The 23,998-nt window shown below is 42.2% G+C and overlaps 1 protein-coding gene across 2 annotated transcripts; it reads left to right on the top strand.

The window, feature by feature from the left end:
- The first annotated feature begins 2,709 nt into the window (after positions 1 to 2,709).
- MELTF (melanotransferrin) lies at positions 2,710 to 23,801 on the top strand. 2 transcript variants are annotated; one of them, XM_076341023.1, is made up of 16 exons: positions 2,710 to 3,064; positions 5,664 to 5,818; positions 9,559 to 9,658; positions 11,142 to 11,324; positions 11,647 to 11,803; positions 12,672 to 12,739; positions 13,490 to 13,677; positions 13,862 to 14,042; positions 14,991 to 15,142; positions 15,550 to 15,646; positions 16,506 to 16,700; positions 18,310 to 18,466; positions 21,202 to 21,269; positions 21,373 to 21,560; positions 22,381 to 22,579; positions 23,629 to 23,801. In XM_076341023.1, the coding sequence occupies exons 1-16, from the start codon at positions 3,019 to 3,021 to the stop codon at positions 23,697 to 23,699; spliced, it is 2,205 nt and encodes a 734-aa protein (XP_076197138.1). In that variant the 5' UTR covers positions 2,710 to 3,018; the 3' UTR covers positions 23,700 to 23,801. The 2 variants fall into 2 exon arrangements, with proteins under 2 accessions (XP_076197138.1, XP_076197137.1); XM_076341022.1 differs by lacking the exon at positions 23,629 to 23,801 and having other exon boundaries at positions 22,381 to 23,024.
- The last annotated feature ends 197 nt before the right edge of the window (positions 23,802 to 23,998 follow it).

Genomic DNA, 23,998 nt, shown 5'->3' with positions numbered 1-23,998 from the left:
TATATTTGTCAAGTGTGTTTTTAATCAAAAGAAATACAGATGTTGTAGCATTTGAAAATAATTGGCTCAGACTGTAAATGAAAATAATGTGTTAGAGGAACACTGGTGACCAGAGTGGGGCCAGTGAAGTTATTGCATTAAATGCAGGTTTAAATTCGGGACACAAATACTGCTGGTGTTCTGTGGCATGCTTGTAAGACTTACAGTAAGTGTAAGCTGCTGGTGTAGGGCCCAAAATAGTTTTTGTATTTCTAGATTTGTGAAGTAGATGTGCTGTCTTTCTTAGACTCCTTCTGTCTATGGAAGTGCAAAGTTTAGAAGATTGATGCAACTTTTGATAAATAATGTTATAAATTTTTAAAGGAGCTAAAAGTTTACTATAGTCTACCTCTTTGAAAGTCACTGATTATTTGAGGTGTATGGTGAGACATCTTAAAACAGACCAACTTTTAGATCCTTATATTTTTTTATCTCAGCTATCAAATCTGCAAACAAAAATAATGTCTGAGATCTCTATACTGTATATATTTTAATTTTTCCTACCTCTTTTTTTTTTTTAACCCATCAGAAAAAGAGTTATAGTTCCTGTTCAGCTGAGTAGATATGTGAGGAATTACTCTTTCATATATTCGAATGTCTGAATAACTTCCACAGAACTTTTCTCCCAGGAATTTGTCCTGTACTAGCTAGGTGTCACCGAATACTACACTCAGACTGAAGTCTATAGTACATACCTTGCGTGGTTGTCATGCTGGAGTGAAAACCAGTCTCGGCTCAAGAAAACCCAAAGGACTCTGGGGTATCTTCTTTGCATTTTTGGTTTTGTTTGTTTCAGATGTTGCTCTTGAGCCCTGGCAGAAAAGTTGATTCTGGCAGCCCTGATGCTCCTAGTTGACTTGTTTTATCTTGTAATTTTTAGGGTTTTGCATTAATTGCTGTTTCTCTGGATCGCATTTTTCCAGTATTGGGTGCTGATGTGTCTTTGATTCTTGGGTACGCTTTACTTTCTGTATTTTAAAGATACATTTTACAATACGTGTACTTTTCTTAAGGCTTCCAATTTAACAACTAGAGTAATTAGGAAATCCAAATGGTGTTATATTGATGCATTACTACCCTACCTTTGCTGGCCCAGTGAAGGCACTATGGGTTTTCTTCCCCACCTGCTAACGCAACTATTTGTAACTGCTATACAGAAGCGTGCTTGATGAAGTATTTGCTGCTCTCTGTTATTATTTTAAGCTATATTACATTAATCATTTCCTTTGCAGGCATTTTTGCTAAATTATGCTGAAAATTAGGTTAAGAAATTTAATTTCTCCTTAAAGCATAGATATTCATAGAATTATGAATAAAATAGGAAAATGAGCTAAATTATCATGAACTGTGCTTGTGTGATGGTTTAGAGGGGGTTGCATTCAGAGTAGGCCTCCTGTATGAAAAGGCTGCTCCTCTACCTTCTGAACTTGCCCCGTAGAGGATCAGAAGAACCACAGGAGAGGTCTGGTACGGAATTCACTTCTTAACTAATCTTGCCTTTGCAGTCTTAAGCAACTGGTGCTAGGACTGTGCATCAGTCTTGTCATTTTATATATATATATTTTTTTTTTTTATATATATGTATATGTAAGCCTTGCTGCAAGCATCAGAGGGCTTGAGAGGTTAATCTGGCCAGTAGGAAGGGCACAGGAGGGATCCGAATAATGGATCCTTCCAGAAATTTGGTGGTGCCAGGTCATTCTTCAGCACTTTAGACTACAAAGGGACAACTAATTCCAGATGGTCTAGGTAGCTAGAATCAGACTTCAGCCATAAGGTTTTGTTTAAGAAGGAGGTCTGGAGGGGTCATGCTCTGTTTTTTGAAGTTCTACACTTGAAATAGCAGTTAATTGACTTAAACTCAGCTGTTGTCTTACAGATGCTAGTAGGTGTTAAAGCTAGCAGCCTGGCCAAATTGCAGTCAAGTAGCTAAGTAACTAACTCCTGAAAGCATCTGTGCAACATTACTAGATGTATAGACTATCTGAAGGATGTATACAGTTGTGTTGTTCGTGCATGCTCTCAGAAGATGGTAAAGATGTATGCATGGGGATTCATGGCGGCACACGTTCTTTTTCTGGTAGCTGGGTGCTGAGCTGAGAAATGGCAGTCAGCAGAGCAAAGCAGCATTAAATGGCTTTTATCTAAACAAAGTGCTACAGGCAGCTGGGGTACATTGACTAATGAGAAATAAAGAAAAGGGCAGCACAAATGAGTGTTGCTCTGTGAAAGCTACTCTAAAAGTCACAGCAGCTTTTAACAGAGCTATTGTCAGCAGAGTTTTTACTCTTTCTGGGGGAGACAAGCCTTCTTGGGCCTTCTCTAGAACCTTAAAAAAAAAAAAAATCAAACTACTTCAGCTATTTCATAGCAGTTGCTATTAAATTTCAGGAGATGTGCACTTAGCACCCACTGAGCCACCTGCAGAGTGTATAGCCTTCACTACTGTAAAAGCCTGGGTTTCTTGTTATGGCTTTACGGGATTCATGACAGTGCTGAGAATGTGGCAAAAAAAGTCACCATCAGCTCTGTCAGAGAAAGCGCTTGGCTTGAATCTACTTTTGCTTCCTGAGCCCCAGCACATAGGGAATACATAGAACTCAGACTTAAAATGAGGATTTCTTTACACAGCCCTGCCTTACCCCTATGAGTTGGTGTGTAGCTGTTTATCTAAGTCTATAGGTGGTGCTAAAGCAGTAACAACCTCATTGGTGCCTCAGATATTTTGCAATTTCCTGGTCTGATTTTTTTTTTTACAAGTGTAGAGGCAGTGTGAAGAGAGGTAGGCTTTTTTTCCCTGTAGTCATTATAAGGTGACGTGTGCCAAGGTAAGCAAGATAAATTGTTGAACAAAGTGCGCCTGCAGTTGAATGCTGCTGATTTTCACCAAGGAGCAGGCTGGGGAGAGCACACTTGCAGGAGCCTTGATCTCTGGGGGTTCTGAAGGCTGGAAAAAGCACAAATACCAAAATTTTCACCATGAAGAATTCCAGAAATGTCTTCTATATTCTCTTCTTTCGTGCTGGTAAGTGCCCTCCAAAAACTTTTGCTGTGGCATGGTGTCTTTGGGGTTGACTTGTATGTGATGTGAGAGAGCAGAAGGAAACTACAACCATTTCAGAACAAATCTCATATGGCCAGGAAAAGGAATAGGAAGAAATAATAGAAAAAATAGAAAAGGAGTAGAAAAATCTGTATTGAACACCATGTATGTGTTTTCACTCATTGGTGTCAAATGTTGTATTTCCTCAGCACTGAATCTACTTCTTTTGGTTCAGTGGTGTCTGTTTCTCACAAGTGTGAACAGTTCTATGACACTTATTTTGTAAAAATAGAAATAATTGCCTTATTCCACTTATGTTCTGTGCGACATGTTGGCTTTCTCCTGGCACTCCCAAATTCTAATGGTGAATGCTTTTAATTTCACCGGAGGTGTAGATGCTGTTTCTGAAGCACTCCGCAGTTCTTCAAAAAGAAATGATCCTAGTATATTCTTTTTTTTTTTTTTTACACATTGTTTCTGTTGAAAGCCCTTGATAGTGTATTAATAGCTGTATTAATAGCCATTTGATAAGAAGTTACACAATGTAGTACTGTTACTTTCAGCAAAGGAGTTAACTGGATGGTTGCCAGTGATAAAGTTATATGTGTGTTTAGGACCTTGAGTGTATTTCAAATGGAAGTTGCCAGCTCCTGCCATTTCATGCTTTATGCATATCTACAGATATACAGAAGGGCCAAAATTGTGAATAAACTTGGGTTCAGAGACTGACCTGCTGTTTTAAGATGTTCTTGGTTGGCAATAGGAAGAGAGGCTAACTACAGACCTTGTCTGTGCTGAAGCCCACAAAAGGGTTAACTTGTAAGGAAGGAAATGGGAAATCACCCAGGATCTGGCTTTCCTGTAACAGCAAAGGTTAGCAGTTTGGAAGGGGACAAATTAATTACCTCTTTTAGATGAGTGAGGAAAAAACCCAACAGATTCATGCTGTTTCACTATTTTGGCTGAAATATGGAGCCAAATAAGCTTTGTTTCATGTTTCAGGTTTATATGGCTAATGATTTCTTCATAGCATTCATGTATTATCTCCTGTGGGTTTATATCTAAAACAAGAATGCTGAGGCTGAAGAATGGCACTTAGCCATACATACTGAGATGCTGAGACCCCAATTTAATTTCCATTTGCTTGTGTTTAGGAGAAGAAAAACCTGAACCCCTTTGTCAATGAAAACCTAGGTTCTTCCTCCTGCCCCAAGAAATTAGTGGTGAAAATTTCACCCAGGTAGATGAGGTAGACGTGTAAGTTTCCATGAGGTGCCTTTGTACCATGACCCTGTTGTGCCTTTCTTCTAACCGTCTTGGTTCTCAAAATTCCTGCAACTCGGAGGTGGGCAGTTGTTTCTCCCTCTACTAGCACATGCTGCCATGAAAACTTGCTGTAAGCCTTCCAAGTCTGACTTAATGTTTGTTGACAGCAGTAGAGCTGGCTCCCAGTTGTAGTGGAACAGCAAGCCAAATCCTCTGTTTCAGAATCGGGTGCAAAACAAGCTTTATGGCAACAATGATCTTGTTTAGTCTGCAGCCACTAGGTCAGAAAATGTGCGTGGCTACTATTGAGCACTAGTGGAGTAATTTTAACTTGCAAAGTTAGGTGTGGTATCTCAACTGCGTGGCAGTGGTGGGGAAGTAGAGGGCCAGCTGGAGTTTTTAGAAAACCACATGACAAATAACTTAGAGGAGACTCCAACTTAAAAATCGAAATTGTAGAAAAGCAATGGAATGTGGTGCCCCCTGCTTACAAAAATGATCTGTGCCTGTTTATCAGCATAAACCATACTTGCATATGCATTTTATGTACAGCTGCACCGTTTGCGCATGATGACATATCCTTACGGAAGCAACAACATATTTGTAGCTTTGGCACTAGAAGGGTAGCGTTTGGGCCTGCTTGAACGACACCTTTCTTCGCTGATTAATGGAATCTCCACTACTAAACTTGAGTCTTTTCATTCATGGAACTGCCCTCCCCTTTTCGTGACTGTGGAAACGGCCTCTTATGAAAGTGTGTTTTGAAGGGACAAGTTTATTTTTCTAGTTTTCATAATAAACCTAGTGGCAGGGCTCTTGAGCGCCTAAGATTGGGGTTGTTTTATTCAGACCAAAAAGGGCTGGGGCAGGACTCCAGGTATTAACTAGCAATGCTTGACAGAGTTGTCTTTGGACAGTCTCTTTGTTTTTGTAGCGTATCATTTTAAATAATCATTTTAAAGACTTTTGACTCGAGAAAAGATGATGTATTCTGCAAAGTTTTAAGAATAGTCTGGATGCCCTGACCTATTCCGTGGTACCCATATTTCTTATGTCAGAAACATGCCATCGGGTTTCAGTATCTGAGTCTGAGCCTATCCTGTTTCCAGTCCAAAAAATTTCAGTATTCATGTTAATCTGAATGAAAGTGGGAACCATCTCTAAAGACTCACTGTTGAAAGAGCCCTGATTTCTTTCCGTTTTGGGAGGAGGAACAGAATGAAAGGTTGGCTCTTCGGGAACCTTTAAATAGTAAGCTCTGTTACAAAGGCACCGATGCATTTTACAGTATTTTCTCTTGGTGTTGTGTTTGCAGCTCTCAGCCTGGAACGTATCCGGTGGTGCACCATCTCTGAGCAAGAACTTTCCAAGTGTAATAACATGAGTAAGGCCTTTGGTGGGGCTGGCATCCTTCCCCCTCTGGACTGTACAGAGGGGGGGTCAGCTGCTAACTGTACCCAGATGATTAAGGTGAGTTGTGAGTGACAGCAGTGTCATTGATTCGATATCTCCATGTGCCTAATAACAATCCAGTGGCAATGTACACAGCTCTGCAGTGAATGTCTTGATGATCCAGGCAGTTGACCGTATGCTTCCTGGCGTTCATGTCTCTGAAAAATCAAAGCATATATTTTTTTCAAAAAGACATAGAGGTGTACGTATGAATCTGAATGTCAGAATGGCCCTGTGTCATCTGTTTGGCTAGTCACAGGCGGCCAGTCATTAGGAACACAGCAAAGGTCTTAAATATTTCCTCCCAAATGCTAATCTTTGATTTGGGAATTGTGTCAGATTCATTTAGCAGATATTTAAGAAGGGATGGAGCTATAAGATGCAGACAGTAGTTAAAGCTGTGCTGCTGAGCCTATAAGTAGATTGTATTTCCATAAACTCTGGATCAAACTCTCATTTCAGGGTCCCATCATGGAAATTGCTGTATATACAGATGAGAGGTGTGTAAAGCCAAATCAAATCTCCCAGTACTGGAGTGCAAAAGAGAGACAAAGCAGCAAGTAGGGTGAGCAAAGGGCACGCAAACCCAGTTGTATTAGTTCAGCTGCCCAGAGTGTGCTCAGTTTCCAAAAGGCTCTGGGGAAGGTTTTAAAGGCTGTAAACATGTGGCTTTGCAAATTGATGGATGGAATAGAATTCCCTCCTTAGGAGGGGGTGGGAGTCAAGAAGTGGATATTGAATAAAATGTGGAGGCAGGTAATCGTGGTCATCTTCACTGGCAGAATGTGGGGGAAGGGGATGATGGCTGGCTGTGTTAATAAATAATATTCTTTGTGTATCCTGTGTAGACATGCCCAAAAGTCAAGGTTTTGTGGAGGAGATGCAGCTTGTCAAGGACAAGAGGTTCAGAGCCAGGAAATGAGGCCCGGCAGAGTAGTTTGAAGGGAGATGAGGCAGGTGGTTGTGTGGCCAGAAAAAAGGAACAAATTTCAGAAATTGGTATGTTGTAGTGTTTGTCAACAGAAGCAGAAGGGTTGCCTGACTACTAAAACTACCGCATTGCTTCTTGATAAATACTGTTCTTGAGTGAGGGAATCAAGACTGTATTGAAGAATGATAGGAGCAGATATCGATACATACATGGATCTTACCTTGGGATTAAACGGAAAATACTTTCTAATGTCAGATCTTCTTAAAACTGCTTGGCTTATTGCTGCATTCCACAGAGGGAGACCTGTTAGACTCTGCAAAGCAGGTTATTAAAAGGGCTGATGAGTGTCTGCTTCTGAAATACAGTGCACACAGAATTGCATTTGTAAGCCATTGCAAGCAGCAGGCACCTATCTAAAACCTTAGATTCCTATAAAACTTGATTAGCTGAACTCAGAAACCTGCAGGCAGATCGCGTGAGTAAGTAGCTGTCTGATAAAATGAATCTTCACTGTAAGGCTTCAGATGAGGCTTTGTCCTTGAGACCTCTTTTTTTTCTTGTGCTAATAATCTACTAAATGTTTAAGCCGGCCTGCTCTGTGTAGGACAGTGTGGATCCCCTGAGTCCGCATCCGCACTGATCTCTGCTCTTTGAGACCAAAAAGGGAGTGGGACGCAATGGCTGAAGAGGCAGAGATATGCTGTTTTATAACACTACATAACTTGGACTTAGTCCTGTGAATGTGTTAGCACATGGATAAAGCAAAAGAACCTTTTTCTTTGAAGGTGTTTAAAAATTGAGAAATGTCTAAATATTAAACTAGGGAACCTGACAATATTTAATGTGACCAGAGCTATTCTTCAGCAGGTCTTTAAACACTTCTGTAGGTAATTCTCAACCGTTGTGACACACAGAAATGAAGTCCCTCTGAAAATAATTAACAGGGTATTACCATCGCACATATACTTATCAAAAAATCATACGTGGAATAATCCCGTGCTTTTGCTAAATGTATTGGCAAATGCTTGCTACAAAAAAAATAAAATACCCACACTGTTGCTGATACGCCACCTCAGCAGTTGTATGCATTTAAAGGAGAGGTCTGCAGCCTGTAAACTACTTCACATTAAATACATTAAATAGGCATTTTTTCTGTCTTGTTCTGTAATTTATGCACTGTTACTTATACACAAGCTATTGATAGGAGGCTCTTCTGCTAAACAGAGCTCAAAGGCTCAACTTTCCAATCATAAAAGTGCTCTCTCACATGCACATATGTCCACATAATACAGTCCTTTTTTTCTGTGGCCAACCCTTGCCATTTTATCTGCTCTGTTTCCTGTCCACCACCAATTCTAGAGGCTCATTTTGTTCTCCCTGAGGGGTAAGGTCCTTCTAACTCCCACCTCCTCTTCTTCCTCTCACTGTCAGGTGCCCCTTCGAAACAACAGGCCATATTCCTAAACTGCCGTCCTGTGGTCTGACACTCACCGATGGAGAATCAGATCTGGTTATTCCAGAAAGATTGTGTCTGTTCTTGAAGATGCAAATATTTCCCAACCCCAACTCCTCTTCAGGTTCCCTTGGAGCTTTGTTCAGCTCTCATTCATGAGAAGCAACTCTCAGGACATCTATTGTTTCAGCTAATTAATGATTATCATCTTTTTTTCTCCCTTGAGCCAAATAAGTAAAATATTTCAAATTACATGGGAACTTGAAATCTGATTTAGGTATCAACATCAATGTATTACCTGTGCTCTCACATGACCCCTTAAAAAAATTTTCAAGCTTTTTATGTGGCTCAGCCTGTGGGAAATTGCTGTGGTATACTAGGCAGCATAGTCCTAGCCCTGCCCTAACCAGTGCTCAGCAAACTGCCAAGGGATGGGTAAACTAAATTACTCCCTCCAGTGCCAAACCAGAGGTTAAGCAAACTGGTAAGAAACTTGGAATCAGCTTAGAAATGCAAAATGTCAAGCTGCTGATTATTTTCTCAGCAGTATCTTGTCTCTCTGCAAGATGCCCTCTCCTGGCTTCCGCTAGGTTCAGTACACAGTGAGAGCCAGGTTCAGCTGATCAGAGGTGTGTATAGCAGTTCTCCAGTCCTTGCTGCTGTGGGAAATCCTATTCCATGCTATCCAGAGCAATCCTGCATCTGTAGCAGGATTCCAGACAGCATGGTGTTATGGTCAGCTGAAAAGATACGGTATAGTTGGATACCTTCCCAGCAGTGGATGCCCCGCATTTGTATTCTCCCACTTGGGACAGGCTTTTTAGATGCTTTCCACCTTCTCTGAAATGCACTGCCATCTGCTCCCCCTCTCCCAAAATGTGTGGCTGAGGTACAAGCTAAGGTTGCTTTTGAGTACACTTTGGCATTCAGATTTTGCACCCCCAGAAGGCATTACTTCAAACTATCTGTGTATGACCTCAACAATATATTTACTTTATTTAAATCTTCAAGCTTTGGGGCACTAGCTATAGACATGAATGAAACTCCAAATTGGTGGGCCTTAAGATTCATCACAGAGCTGCAGGATCCGTTTCTAAGATTCCTTTGGACTATGAAGACTAGCGAGGCCATCACGGTCCAGGGCTGGTTTCTGCATTATTTCTGAAGGAAGGCGGTTCTGAAGTTCTCAAATCCCTCTTGGTAGTTGTTTTTCAGAAATTTGAGTGCCTGTAAAAGAACTTTTTAGAGAAAAGAAAACTCACAAATGCAGATTAAGGGGTCTCTTCTCTTAAATTCATGGGTACTCTGCCTCTGGCTTTTGAGAAATACTGATAATTAAGCTTCAACATGTATTCTGCCCTTGTGTCTGCACAGGATGATTTGGCAGATGCAGTGACACTGGATGGCCGTTTGATTTACCAGGCTGGAAAGGAGCATGGTCTGAAACCTGTGGCTGGGGAAGTATATGATCAAGGTATATTCTGACTAAATAACTTCTAGATTACTTAATACGAGCTTTTTCTTACGCATTTTTACTGTTTCCATTTTATTTTGGGGTCCTCCTCTTGAAGACTCTGGACAGTAGGTAATGGTCAGGTTCCCTCTTGGATGTTCCTGCCCGTAACAGAATGTGTGAGGGAAACAGGAGATGCAGGGCTGTGGCAGAGTCTGTCCTGAAGCAGTTAGGTCAAAATAGCTGTTCATGTAATAGGTTTGTTGGGTTGGTTTTTGTTTTGGTGTTTTGTTTTGGTTTGGTGGTGTTCTTTGTTTTTTGGTTTTTTTACTGTCTCACTGTTTACTGTCTTCTCTGTTCCGTACTTTGCAGATAAGTTAATGAATTGCAAAGCATAAACTGCTATTAGGTTTATCTCTCAATCCCATAAATTAGAATAATTTGATTTTATTTTTAATAGTGTATATGATCACCTGCTGGAAGAAAGGAAGTGATAGATTCTGCTCCTTCTCTGGGTGTCCTTAAGCTTTGAGTTTCTTTCAGGACAGAGACAGTAATCCAGTGGTGATTTGTCATCCTGACTGAGGGCTCAGCATCAACATGTTTGTGTAGTTCAGAGCTGGAAGATGTCCCCCATAACTTTCAGAGACCCAGGGGAAGGAACAGCTCTGGAAGCAGTCTGCAGGTAGTGGTGTCCCACCACTGTATTGTGAGATGGAGCTGGATTTGGTTTGCAGCTGGGTCTTGGTGTGATCTGGCCAAGGCATCCTCAGAAGTGCCTGTTGGGCTTGGTCCACAGGGACTTGGATCACCTGCAGCAGCCCCCCGCCCCCCCACTGTTAACCACATCATGACCCTGGTGAGGGAGCTGTACTTCAGTTTCTCAAAACCACATGGGCCTCATGATCCAGAGGCTGGCTATCTCCTTTAGTCAGTTGATGAGCTCAAATCAGAGAAAAGTGAATGAAATTTAATGATTTCTGATCTAAATAAAGTCAGATTGAATGACCTTATGGTCACTTCAGACCCTAAACTCTTGACTCTGAGTTATATCAAACTGTAAAACAAAGAGAATGAAATCAGCTGTGATGCTCCAGTGGTATCAACTTGCTATGCTGTGTCAAAATTAAGAGCAAATTAGTAGACAACTGGGGAATAATTTTTTTTACTCTTAATTATATTGGTTTCAATTCAATCCAAATATATTTAGAATCATAGAAAATTTCTTCTTGGAAGGAACCTCTGGATGTCTTTCATCCCACCTCCCTTTCAAAGCAGGGTGACCTTCAAAGTTAGAGCAGATTGCCTGTGGCCTTTAACTAAGACATTTCACACTGGAAAGAGAATGGAGGACATTGACTCACAGTCAGCATGTTCTCACCAAGGATGTGAACAATGTGACTTGCCTGGGGGTAGGGGAGCCACAAGAGGCCACAAATCAGTGTACCTCTGTAATGCTGCTGCGAGGCTACTTTGCTTGCTTCTCTCTCTCCCTACGCTGCAGAGATTGGAACTTCCTATTATGCTGTGGCTGTGGTAAGGAAGAGCTCCAACATCACCATCAACAGCTTGAAGGGTGTCAGTTCATGTCACACAGGCATCAACCGAACTGCAGGCTGGGATGTGCCAGTGGGTTATCTAATTGACAGCGGGCGCCTGGCAGCAATGGGATGTGACCTTCCAAAAGGTAAGAGGTACAGGGCAAAGATCTGTTCTTCAGCAATGCCTTTCTGTATGGTCCTGGGACCCTGTCTGTGGACAGAAACGTGTGGTTCTAGCTGCTGTTTTGTTCCTTGGCTTTGATGCTCCTTGTAAGATGGAATAGACCTAACGTAGGTCTGATGAAGACTGCAGGGGTTTTTTTTAAACTTGGAAACCATCTTTTAAGAACAAAATGTCTTATCCCTTCTAAATGTTTTTAGAGGTGTACTGTGTAGATGTGTTAAAATGAGATTGTAGGATCTTGTTTATTCATTGCTAAAAATTTCTCATTCTAATTTCACATTTAGCTGTAAGTGACTATTTCAATGCAAGCTGTGTTCCTGGAGCAAATGGCGTAAACTATCCCAAATCCCTCTGTCAGCTCTGCAAAGGGAATTCAGCTGGGCAGAACAAATGTGAACGAAATGCCCAAGAGCGATACTATGACTACAGTGGGGCTTTCAGGTAAAAATCATGGCTCTTTTTCTTATTGTTATGCTCTATCCATAGCCATTGTGTTCAGGCCTCGCTGACAGGAAATTTAAGCTAGAGAACTTCCAGTTGATCTTGTTAGAAAATCTGCTGTTGTGTTAGGACAACCGTGCTTTAAACCTAGAGACTGAACAAAAGTAATTCTAAACCCACTATTTCAGGTATTAATACCTGAGTATTAAAACCAAATGGATATTTAGCACTTATACTGGGCAGGGACATCCCATTGCGGTTTGCTTTGTCCAGCAGCTGTTGACACAAGTCTGAGTGTGTGTTTCAGCAGGCTGTATCTTTCCCAGTAAAACCTGATGACCCTTGGAGTCTGAGAGCTGAACTGCCGCCCTACTCAGCTATTTCAGTCATCCCACCTCGTTGCACTGAATTATCAAGTTGCCCTGCCCTCCATTTTTGCACACCAATCTTTCCCTTATTTTCCTTCTTCCTGTCTGTGTGCTGTATTGCAGCTCCCAGTCCCTGAGTAATAGCATTGACCGAGCAAGGGCAGAATTTGCTCGTGTGAAACACTTGCTCCTCTCTGCATATTCCCCAAAGGAATGTGCGACTGCCTTAGACAGAGAACTTGGACCAAGAAGGTCATGGTGTTTGTCCCAGGCAGCACTGAACATGTTGTCCATGTTCACCAAATGACAGTGATAGTTTACTTCATGCTCTAACAGCCACTAGTCTCTGCCTTGAGCAAAACTCTCAGCACAAGGAAATAGGTCAGTGTCTGTGGCTGATGGAACATAGCCTGCAGCCCTCTGGCTGTCAGCTGGCAGTGTCCGGTGCGTGGGAGCTGTGCTTGGTGATGCATCTTTGTGGTTGGATTTGTATTTATTAGGTGTTTGGCTGAAGGTGCTGGAGAAGTCGCTTTTGTGAAGCACAGCACAGTGCCTGAAAATACAGATGGTGAGTAATCCAGAAGCTTGTTGAATAGTGGCTGCAAGGTCTGAAGTATGGTGCCTGTAATGACAGTATAATGTCAAATGTTTGATTTACTTTGAATTGAGGAATCAGCAAAAAATGCTCTAATAGTGAAAACAGATGTACCCACAGATGTATGCACCAGGAGACAGAGGAGTCCATGTGATCCTTTTTTTTTTTTTTTTAAATGCTTGATAGTTTCAGTAAAGGTTAGAGGTGGAATCTTAAGCTTCTTCTGGAACGAGAGCTTAAGCAGCACTAAACTCTTAGTTTTATACAGACCTGGGCTGTTACATTGCTCCTGCCTACTCAGGGATTTCAGCAGAGCCTAGCAGAAAGTTAGCAAGATGTGGTCTGCCCTATCTGGCACTTTGTGAAGTCTACCTTGAGCATAACATTACTTTAATGTCATGGGCCTGTCTGACCACCATTTACAGGGAAAAAACCAAAAAATGTTGCATGTGATCCTAGACTTAGGGATGCTCTTGATACTGCTGCAGACCCCAGTACAGTCAATGCAGTCTCACAAGTGTTAAGCTGCTTATTGTCTTCCCAGAGATACAAGACTAAAGGAACACGTAGATGCGTGGGATCTATTGTGCGGTCAGGAATAGTTCAGAGATGCTCAGGAGATGTGTGTTCTGCTCCACATGTGCATGCTTAGAGCAGACGTGGAGCCAGAAGCATCAGCCCCACCTGATGTCTGTTCCATAAGCATGTTCCGTCTGATTTCAGGAAGAAGTCTCTTTTCGTGGGCCCAGCGGCTTCGCTCCCAGGACTTCCAGCTTCTGTGCCGCAACGGCAACACAGCTGATGTGACAGAGTGGAGAACCTGCCACCTGGCCCGAGTCCCAGCTCGTGCTGTGGTTGTGCGGCCTGACACAGATGGGACAGTTGTCTTCCAGCTCCTGAACCAGGGACAAGTAGGACACCATTTTTTCATCAGTGCGTTGCATTTTAGAGGGGTTCTCCCACCCGTCTAGCTGAATTGACGACAGGATATCTGGGCACCCTTAGCTCTGTGGGGTTTGAAGGGGTATGGGATGCCACACATCCCAGGTAGAGGGATGTGTGACAGGTATGTCTTTTCTTTCTTTAACATTGCAGCAAAGATTTAATGGGGTAGGCACCAAGTTTCAGATGTTTGACTCCGCAGCCTACAGTGCCCAGAATCTTCTGTTCAGAGACTCCACCACAGAGCTCGTTGCAGTCACAGCTCAGAATTACCAGGCATGGCTGGGTGATGAGTATCTTCATGCCATGCAAGCTCTGAGCTGCGACCCCAACAGTAAGTTGTCTTTAGATTCCTATTCATAACCAAGAACAAAGATAGCTGATAAAAGACCGTCTTTATTCTACTTTATTTTCTTCTGACTCTTGGAGGGTTATGGCAAGATGCCAGTCTAATCTTTGAGCATGGAGAAAGGTCACTTTTTGACCTAGAAACAGTATCACATTGCAGAATACTTTCTGTGCAAATTGGCCCACTTTGTGTTTTAAGATGCAGGCATTTTCTACCCTTTCTGGTGTATGAGACACATTAATCTGGTAAGCTGCTACTGCTACCTGGTACTCCATTTCTTACCTGCTAACAAGGGGAAATAGTAATGTGTTGCTGTGTAAATCCTCAGGTAGTCTATAAAGAATGGGTGAAGGGATTCCTAGCAGAGAATTTCCTCCAGAAGCTGAAGAAACCCTCAGTTGCTCTTTATTGAAGAGTTACAGTCTTAGACTATCGGAAGAATGTAGAAATTACTTGATGTGCATTCTGGCAAAGTCAGAAACACAGGTTGTAAGAACCCCTGCCTTAAGAATTTTAATAATCATGGCAACTGAGCCTCCCAGATGTGCTCTGTGCTGTGGCAAAGCCCCCCACCTCCCGGACTTGTCTCTTTTTGGGGGTTGCTCAGTGACTGTCAGGTATGAGGAAGCCTGTGTTCAGGGTGGGTTTTTGTTGCACTCAACTAACACATTATGGCTGCGCTTAATGGTCAGCAGTCGTAGGAGTTCTTGTTCCTTTGCTACGGATAGGTTTGCAGTGTGGACATACCACCAATCTGGAGAGCTCTGTGGTTCTTAGTCAGGTGTAAGTCTGAGCTGGAGAGATGGAGAGAAACACAGAAGTAAACATTTTTAATAACATGGATGGTACGTATGTGGCAGTGGGCAGTGTGTATCCCTCCTTGTCTATTACAAAGAAAGTGGACTGTAGTATTTGCTTTCCAATTTTGTGCAGCATTGCCTGAAAGCCTGAACTGGTGTGTTGTATCCACTGAGGAGATTTGGAAATGTGGTGAAATGGCCATTGCCTTTAAGAAAAAGAATTTGAAACCAGCAATTCAGTGTATTTCAGCCAAGACAAAGGAGCAGTGCATGGAGCTGATCCAGGTAGGCTGCTACAACCCTTGTGCGATAAACCACATGAACGCAAGCTGCTCTCTGCTGGGATCAGAGGTACACGCACTTGGGTGACCACTAGGAATACTGGATTTCAAGGAGGTGAACTGTAGCTCACATGGTATGGATGGGCCTGAACCCTGATGATCTTCAGTTGTGATGAGGGCATTGTTGCCCTTCTAGCTCAAGCCTGTATGTGTGAAATCTCCTGTCCCCATTTCACTGATGATGCTTTATGCAGGTTTAGGGTTTGGGTTTTTTTAGCAGCGTATTGCTCTTTTGCTGTCAGACTTGCCCTTTGAGATGCAACAAGTGTGATGCTAGAGGTGTCATCATTGTAGCAGGGAAGGTATCTGCTGTTTTTTCACAGAAATCCTAAATTTTATCTTATTTTTCAGAAAAAGGAAAGTGATGCTGTAGTTCTGGGTGGAGCTGATATTTACACAGCTGGGAAGACATATGGCCTCGTACCAGCTGCTGGAGAAAGTTACTCTGGTAAGAAGGTCAGGAAACATAAACAGAGACCTTATTTTTTCAGGTTGTTTGGAAACAGCTCTAAAAGCACAGCCTCTGTTCCCTAGCCCTGCTGGGAAAGCTGTTTTCAAAGGAAATGAGAATTATTATCCTCACATCATGGATAGAGGAGGAAATAAGTATGGGATGGGTTCCTACACTGAGTTTGTGGCAACTTTCATCTGTCCTGCTGCAGGACCAGGTTGAGTCTTCGGCAATCTTGAGTCTTGTACCTCTTTATTTGTCTTTTCAATTCTGCAAAAAAGTATTTACAATGGAAAAAATTAGTATTCACAAAATCAAAATATTTTTAACAGAAGCAAAAATACAGAAATTACACAGTAGATTCTAGTTAGAAACAAATTATTCCTGTCAATGTGGCTGCTTCAGAGTCACTGATGAAAAGAGGGCTTGTGTCCACTGTGTCATTAAGGCAGAATTTCAATATGCTGCAAAACTCATGGAAAATTTAATACAGGTTTGAGGTTTTCACATAAAAATAACTTCTTAAAGCAGTTTTGCTAAATCACTAATGACCCAAATGTTGTTTTTCAGAAGGATGTATTTATAAGAGCTGGTGTTAACGAGAACACTTTCGTGTTTGTCTCTAGATTATTCAGCTGAAGTGCACAGCGGTACCAGTATACAGGCTATAAGTGAATGCAACATTGTGAAGTAGTAGCAGTGAATAGTAGTTACGTGTACATTCATGCTTCCTGACTAGCCGATTGTTGGTGCAATTGAAGTTGGCACCAGATAAGTGTAATGGATCTGTAGATGATCATTAAGCAGTGGGAATGCTGACGGGAAGCTGAAATGTCTTTTGTTTTTTTTCTGCAAGCTGATGACAACAGCAACGCATACTATGCTGTGGCATTAGTGAAACGAAATCTGTCCAATGCATTCACCATTAGTGACCTGAAAGGGAAGAAGTCCTGCCACACAGGATTGGGGAGAACCGCTGGATGGAATATCCCCATTGGTATCCTAATTAAGAGGGGCATTATCAAGACCAGAGACTGTAATATTCCTCAGGGTAAGACAACAGTACTATATATCAAAAATACAGTAACAGTCTAATTATAAACTTTCATTAGGGAAGTAATTTTGATACTTCATACCTCTATATTAAGCTTATCTGTTTGTGAGTACCGATTTGAAATTTTAAGTTTGCTACCAGAGTGGACTAATGGAGGGGTCATACTGAGAATGTTACACCTAACACGAAAGTATTTTATCACAAAATCATTGGCTAATTTAGTTTAGAGGGGACCTGTGGAGGTCAACTAGTCCAGCCGACTGCTCAAAGCAGGTCCAGTTAGATCAGATTGCCCAGGGCCATGTCCAGGCAGGTTGTGAGTAACTCCTAGGATGGAGATTACACACAACCTCTCTGGACCCCTGTCCCAGTATTTGACCGTCCTTGGTATAAAGAATTTTTTTCTTGTATCTAATCAGAATTTTCCTTCTTGTAACTTGGGTCTGTTGCTTCTCATCCTTTTGCTCTGCATCTCTGAGAAGGATCTGGCTCTGTCGTCTTGAAAAACGCACTGTGCAAATGAAGACAGCAATACACTGTTATAGTTACCTTATCTCCAGGCTGACCAAACCCAGCTCTCAGCCTGGTAAGCGCTGTCATGTGCTCCAGCCCTCTGAGCATCCTACTCTCCTTCCACCGTATTTGCTCTAGAATGTCAATGTCTTTCTAACGCTGGGAGCTCAAAACTTGGCAGAGATGTCAGAGGAGAATCATCACATCCCCTGACGGTGCTCCACTAACACAACTCAGAGTGCCATTAGCCTTCATTGGCACAAAAGCACGCTGCTGACTCTTGGTCAACTTACTGTGCTCCAGGATCCCCAGGTCCTTTTTTTACAGAGCTGGTTTTCAGCCTGCCAGCCCCCAGCCTTTCATGGTCTTACTCCATCCTAAAAGCAGGATTCTGCCTTCGCCTTTGTTGAACTTTGATGTTCCTGTCAGCCTGTTTCTCCAGCCTGTCCAGATCCATCTCAGTGGCAGCCCTGGCCTCCAGTGTATCAAACTGTCAAAGTTTACTCCAGTTTTCAGAAATGCATTTGAAAAGTCTGTTGCTTTTTGTATTTCATCAACTTTAAGCTTATCATACGGTCTTGAAAATCCTGCTTTCATACCTGGCTGTCTCAGCTTTTGCTTGAGGATATTGACCCAAGTCAGATATCAATAATAGGATAGTCACAGAAACTCACATTGTCTATACAGACGTACCTCCTCTAGGTGGTACTTCCAGCGCTGGGATATCATTGCAGTAAATGATGTATCCCTGTCCTGAATTTTATTGCATTTACTTTCAAACTGTATTTAGTAATGGAGCAATGTAGCACAACAAGCAAAGGATCTATGACCATAGGACTCCGGATTCGAATTTTGCTTGCCTGTTTCCTATCTCCCAGGAAGCTCTTTGGTTTCATGACATAATCAGCTAAATAGTGCTTTGAAAATATTTTAAAAGTTGTAGTTTGTGAATTCCAGTAAGGCAGCTGTAACTCGTGTTTCTAGTGTTCTACTGAAACCTGTGTTGGTTATAACTTCATGACAGTGTAACTACCTTTCTTGTGAAGAGCTCATGCTTTTCACTCGTTATATTGGTTTGTCTGTCTTTCCCCAGCTGTGAGTGAGTTTTTCTCTGCCAGCTGTGTGCCTTCAGCTAAGCAGGACAATTACCCATCAAAACTCTGCCAGCTATGTATTGGAGATGATAGTGGAAACAATAAATGCAGTGCAAGTAGCCAAGAACGTTATTACAGCTACAGCGGAGCCTTCAGGTAATTAATATATATGGTTGTTATTTAGTCTGTCAGCTTGTTAAAGTGCAAGGAGGAACTGTTTTCCATCCCAGTCAGCAAAAAGCAGGTATTGTTGCTACAGTGAGATGGCACGTGCCGTAAATGAAGTGGGACGTGCGTCCCCAGATGTCTTCAGCAATACAGGTATGTCATAAGGCATTACGCTGGATCATGTCAAAGCCTTTTGCCAGCTTCCTGGCCTGCAGCCAACCAGATGACCAACAGCCAAATCCATATGTCTGTTTACAGAGCAACAGGCACCCTCCTAGTGAGGACCAAGTGGATTGTCATCTGTCTCCAGTCTTGCTTTAATCTAGTGTGACAGACAGTCTGCCACTCTGAATGGTCGGGTCATCCATAAAGAGCTTTAGCAGGGAAGCAGGCAAATAGTAGCCAAAATGTGGCTGCTGTAAGTCCATGCTGAGAGTGGCAGCCTAGACGGGGAGCCAGGAGTGGGTCTTCACTGTCCTTACTCATTGGTGGCTGTATGTGAAGGTAGGTTTCTTAACAACACAAACAACTATGGCCAATGTTCAAATATCAAATCCTCTTCAAAACAAGGTGTGTTAAAGGTACAGGGGGAAAATAGTGTAAAATGGAATAAATACTTTGTGTAACAGCGGACACCTACATATGGGGCCATACGGAAAGACTGTGAAACTCTTGGATATGGAAGTAGCACTTCCTTTTCCTGACTCCAACCTCTGAAGGCAATGGTGCATGTAAGAGAGCTGCCAGTGAGCGGCCTTTTTCCTTCAGGGGAGGAGCCTTCAACAGCAGCTGCCTGGTAAATATTGAAGCGCTAGACTTAGATAACTACTTTTTGCAAATCTATTTAGTTGTGTCCAGCTGCTCTGCTGTGGTACGTGCCTTGCAGGCAAACTCCAGATCCTCAGCTGTACTTCACAGATTAACAGAGCTAGCTACCAGTCACCAAATTGAATAAGCAACAAATGCTGTTACAGGCTGTATGAGCCTTGCCCGTATTCTGAGGTTGTGCATTTGATAATAGTGCCCATACAGCCCAAACTTTATATGGAGATCGCTAGTTTTTTTTTTTAATAGAGAAGATGTTTAATTCATCGAGTGATGTGGAAAGTTTTAGGTGTTTTAAATGTTAGGATTTGGGTGAAAAATGGAGGGTCACAACCTTTTGCAAGGTAGGGATGGGTCTGGCTGTGATACTTAGGTGATCCTCTCTGAAAGAAGGATGATTTATGGAAGGTGACTGACAGGACCTTAAAATTCAGCCTCAGATTTCCAGATTCCTTCAACTCTGGGTATCTTCAGACTAACCTGACTAGAGGTATGAGAGGTCATTCAGTTTGTGTATATCCCACTGCCTGGGGCAAATTAAACTGTGCAGAGTACTGAAAAATCTATTGGGAATAGCCTTTTCTGATGGGGAATGCACCCAACAGCACTGAGTCTTCTGTTCTCTGCATGACAGTGTCAGCCACATGGTGATAAGAACTTTGATTATAACTGCTCGTGTTAAACCAGGTACATGTGAAATGCATGTATTTTTGGTAGCTGTTAGCAATAATAATTTTCCCTCCCATTTTGTACTACATAAACCATGCTCAGCTACAGCTTTACGTCTTCTTGATTGGTGGGTTTAATGGTCTTGTTTTAGGAAATGCTTCTTGAAAACACTTGTAGAAAAAACTACAAGGTACCACCACTAAGCTCTACTACCCACAGATCCTCTGCCAGCACACACTACCCAAAATACCTGGGAAGTTAGATCTCTTTCCTAGCTCAGCCAGCTCTCCGATTTGAGGTTGATTTTATTTATGTATTACTTGCTGTCTGAAGCAAGTGCCATGCGTTTCTTCTATCTGCTGACTTCGTATTTCAAGCCTAGCAAAAATCTCCTAACAGTCTGTGGTGCCTGTTGTATCATGCGCTAGACAACACCACAATATAACATGGGAAATAGCAAATGCTGGTAAAAGTGCGTTGTTCTACACCCTCACCTTGAAAATCTCTTTAATGGGATACCACACTCACAGGAGAGGGGGAGATTTTAGGGTGCCCTTGGCATGTTGGGCTGCTTCTGCTACAGAAAATTAGAGGAACCTGAACTTAGTTCTGGAACAGTACCATTAGAAACTGCAGTTAGAGTAACTAGGTATCTCCAGTGTACAGGGCTGTAAAAGCAGTGTCTGTGCGAGCACCAAGGTCACTCTAACTTGGAAAGAAACAAGAAAAAAAAAGTATACGTGTGAGTGTGCACACATGCACATATGCAGAATCTGATAAACTCTTGGGTTATGCACTCAAATTGTTTTATTAAAAAAAAAAGTCTTAATTACATGTACTTTGTACGTGATTTAAAAAGGAGTGAAAGCGACTGTTAGCAGATGGGGAATACTGCATTGAGTATCACATAATATATCTTCTCTTTCTTTGCTCGTCTAATATTGGCCTTTTCTGTTGTTTCTCACACTGTTTTTAATCAAAATCTCAGCTGTATTCCTCTCTTAAAATACTTAATTCAGAAATTTTTTTAATACTTCACAAAGATGTTGTTTTTTTCTCCTTTCAAGATGCTTCATTTCTCTTTTTTTGCTTATTACCTTAGGGTCCAGTGCATTTGTTTGCAGGAATGTATGTAAGAAAAATTGAATTCTGAACCTGTCAGTCATTAGAAAAAAATGTGGTTCACATAAAGATGCTTTGAATTAATTTTTATCTATCATTTCCTAAAGGTGCCTGGCACAGGACTCTGGAGATGTGGCCTTTGTGAAGCACTCGACAGTGTTTGAGAACACAGATGGTACTTAGCTTTACGTATCTCTTTATTATAATTCAGTAATTTTTCTAGAACCTTTTTGCTCTAAAGCATTCCATGAGTGACAATGACCAGTTTCTTTTTTCAGGTAAGAATACTGATAGTTGGGCCCAAAACTTGAAGTCCAGTGATTTCCAGTTACTGTGTCCAAATGGTGCCCGTGCTGAAGTCACCCAGTTTGCTGAGTGTCACCTGGCTCGGGTGCCAGCTCAGGCCATTATGGTTCACCCAGATACCAGCAGTTTTGCTCTATATGGACTACTGGACAAAGCCCAGGTATTAATAATCCGTTTATGCTATGGGGGAATTACGTATGGTCTAACACAGGCCAAGGATAAAGACAACAGGACCTTACTGCCGCATTATGTCCCCTGCATCATGGGACTGGCAGCACGCGCACTGTGCAGAGCCCTGTTGTTGGAGCGGGACGGAGAAGGTAAAATACAACCCGTGTAATTCTCCTAGTAAAACCGCCCTGGTGCACAAGGGATTTCAACTTTTTGCCCAGCCACTGATTTCAGTAGTAATTTTCCTGGAGCTTAAGGTGTTTTCCCAAACTGCATGAATTTGAAGTCTACAAGAAATAAGAGTACATGCTAACACTTTTCCGTCCTGGAATTTTCCTAGGAATGCAGCAGAACATTGCTGGGTATATTTATGCTGCAGCCACATACGTGGTAAACCATCTAGGCAGACCATGCGTGGTTTCCACAGCTAGGTTCCTGTCAATACTGAAGCTACCCAGGACTGCTTTTAAATTAGTTATCTCCATGCTATGCTTCAGTCATTTCTGTAACTCTTGTGCAGCCAAACCCTATATTACACAACAATATTTAGACAGAAGAATTATTTAAAAATACAGCTCTTTCCAGATAGTAACTAAAAAAACAAAATCACAAATGGTGTTCTTGTAATTGCCAATGGCAGAATTCTGTATCTAATCTACTGGAGCGTCTAAAAGCAAATGCATAGTAGAGATTCTGCAATTTTGTATGAACTTTTCATCTACAAAACAGTTCCTATCGTCTTTCATGTTGTACGAGAGGAACATGGCACTTAATCTTGCAAAATACTGAAAATTTTTCATTGTTTTCAGGTCTACTTTGGAAATAGCAGCAATGGAAATGGATTCAAAATGTTTGATTCTTCAACTTTTCAAGGAAAAAACTTGATCTTTAAGGATTCTGCTGTTGAGATCGTGCCAGTAAAAGAGAGGAGGACATATGCAGAATGGCTGGGGAGTGAATATATTGAGGCCCTTGAAGGGATGCAAACACCACAGTGCTCTGGGGCAGGTAATAAGATAAGACAATACCTACTCATGACTACTGTCGTTCCCCTTCTTATTTTATGTCAGATACAAGGCTTGGACTAGCATGGTCCAAATGGCAACTTCCAGGCCACCGCTGGCCTACCAGCTTTTCTTCAGATGAGCTGCTGTTTGGGTAACATGTTGTGCTAACATTCGACAGCCTCTTCCTGCCTCTCTGCAGGGCAAGTGCTTAACAGCACCTGCTTGTCAGGGGAGTGGGGTGGGGCTGGAAGCTGCCCCTGTCCATGTGGATGGGGTGGAATTTGGGGCAGAAGCCAGCAATACAGTGTCAGCATGGTTTACAAGATCGGTCCAAAACTGGAGCATCTTTGCCATCGTTGCTGATGTTGAACCACCCTGGGCTGGAGGATTCCCAGGTGCAGATGGATACTGGGTTTCTGACCTGTAGAAGAATTTCTGCATCTTGGAAGACAATTTCTGCATCTTGGAAGACAGTATCAAAAATCTTGTCTAGTGAATCCTCTCTGGCCTCCTGGCTGGTTACGTTCAGACTCCTACATCCCTGCTTATCCCATCCTACCCTTGCTGGGGGCAACAGTTTCTCCTGAGCTCCGCTGCCAGAAGAGGTAAGTGCACGGAGGACGGACAGGCTGTGGACAGAGAGACGACCTGCAGTCCGGAATGCAGCTTCTGCCACGGGCAAGGTCCTCCACTTTGCAGTAAGAGAAAGTAGGGGGAATCTCCAAAGTCACTGGATGAAAAAGGCGGCCAGAGAGACTTGGAGGGACTACCTGTTGGCAGAGGAAAGAACAAAGCCAAATGAGTGCGTCCACTGAGCTTGTTGACTTTCCACAACCAGTGCTCTCACTGCTTGAGAGAGATGTCATCTGCCCTGTGATCTTTAATTTGATCCATCAAGAAACTTGTGGCTGTCCTCCTTCTACGCGGGGTTATCTGAGTGCCTGTGCATGAAACTTGTATTTGCTGGTAGTGAAACAAGGTAGTTTACTTCTGATTAACTGTTTCTGTATCTACTGGCTTGTAGCATTCGGTTTTTATTTTTATCCATAGCTGCAATAACAACAAACGTTGCTGTGCTGCTGGCAGGCAGCGTCCTCCTGACTACACCTACGACTTCATGATCCTGGGATGAAAAGACATTTGGCATAATAAAAAAAACCTGGTAAAACTAGATAATAATGTAAATAAATGAAAACTAACAAATAAACACGAGAAGTAATTACAATTTATCCAGACTTTGGCCTGATAGCTAAACTCTACATAGTTTCTGACTTTCCTGGGAAATTAACACTCACTCCTCGCTTCTCTTACCCACTTCCCAGCTTTTCTCACCCATTTAATTTGCTCCAAGGTTACCTGGGTTTAAGAGGGAAAGAGATAAAATACGGCCTCCTGCTGTTTCACTTTAGATTTTAGAGCT

This window comes from Aptenodytes patagonicus, chromosome 6, assembly GCF_965638725.1.
Source record: "Aptenodytes patagonicus chromosome 6, bAptPat1.pri.cur, whole genome shotgun sequence".
Taxonomy (NCBI): domain Eukaryota; kingdom Metazoa; phylum Chordata; class Aves; order Sphenisciformes; family Spheniscidae; genus Aptenodytes; species Aptenodytes patagonicus.
The sequence above is the reverse complement of the archived record's forward strand: the minus strand, read 5'-3'. Positions and strand labels throughout refer to the sequence as shown.

What these genes read in the sequence shown, in the direction of transcription:
- MELTF (XM_076341022.1), top strand. Translation starts at nt 3,019, where the DNA reads ATGAAGAATTCCAGAAATGTCTTCTATATTCTCTTCTTTCGTGCTG. An exon ending in AGTGCCTGAAAATACAGATG is followed by an intron (nt 12,740 to 13,489) that starts GTGAGTAATCCA and finishes GTCTGATTTCAG; the next exon opens with GAAGAAGTCTCTTTTCGTGG. An exon ending in GACTACTGGACAAAGCCCAG is followed by an intron (nt 21,561 to 22,380) that starts GTATTAATAATC and finishes CATTGTTTTCAG; the next exon opens with GTCTACTTTGGAAATAGCAG.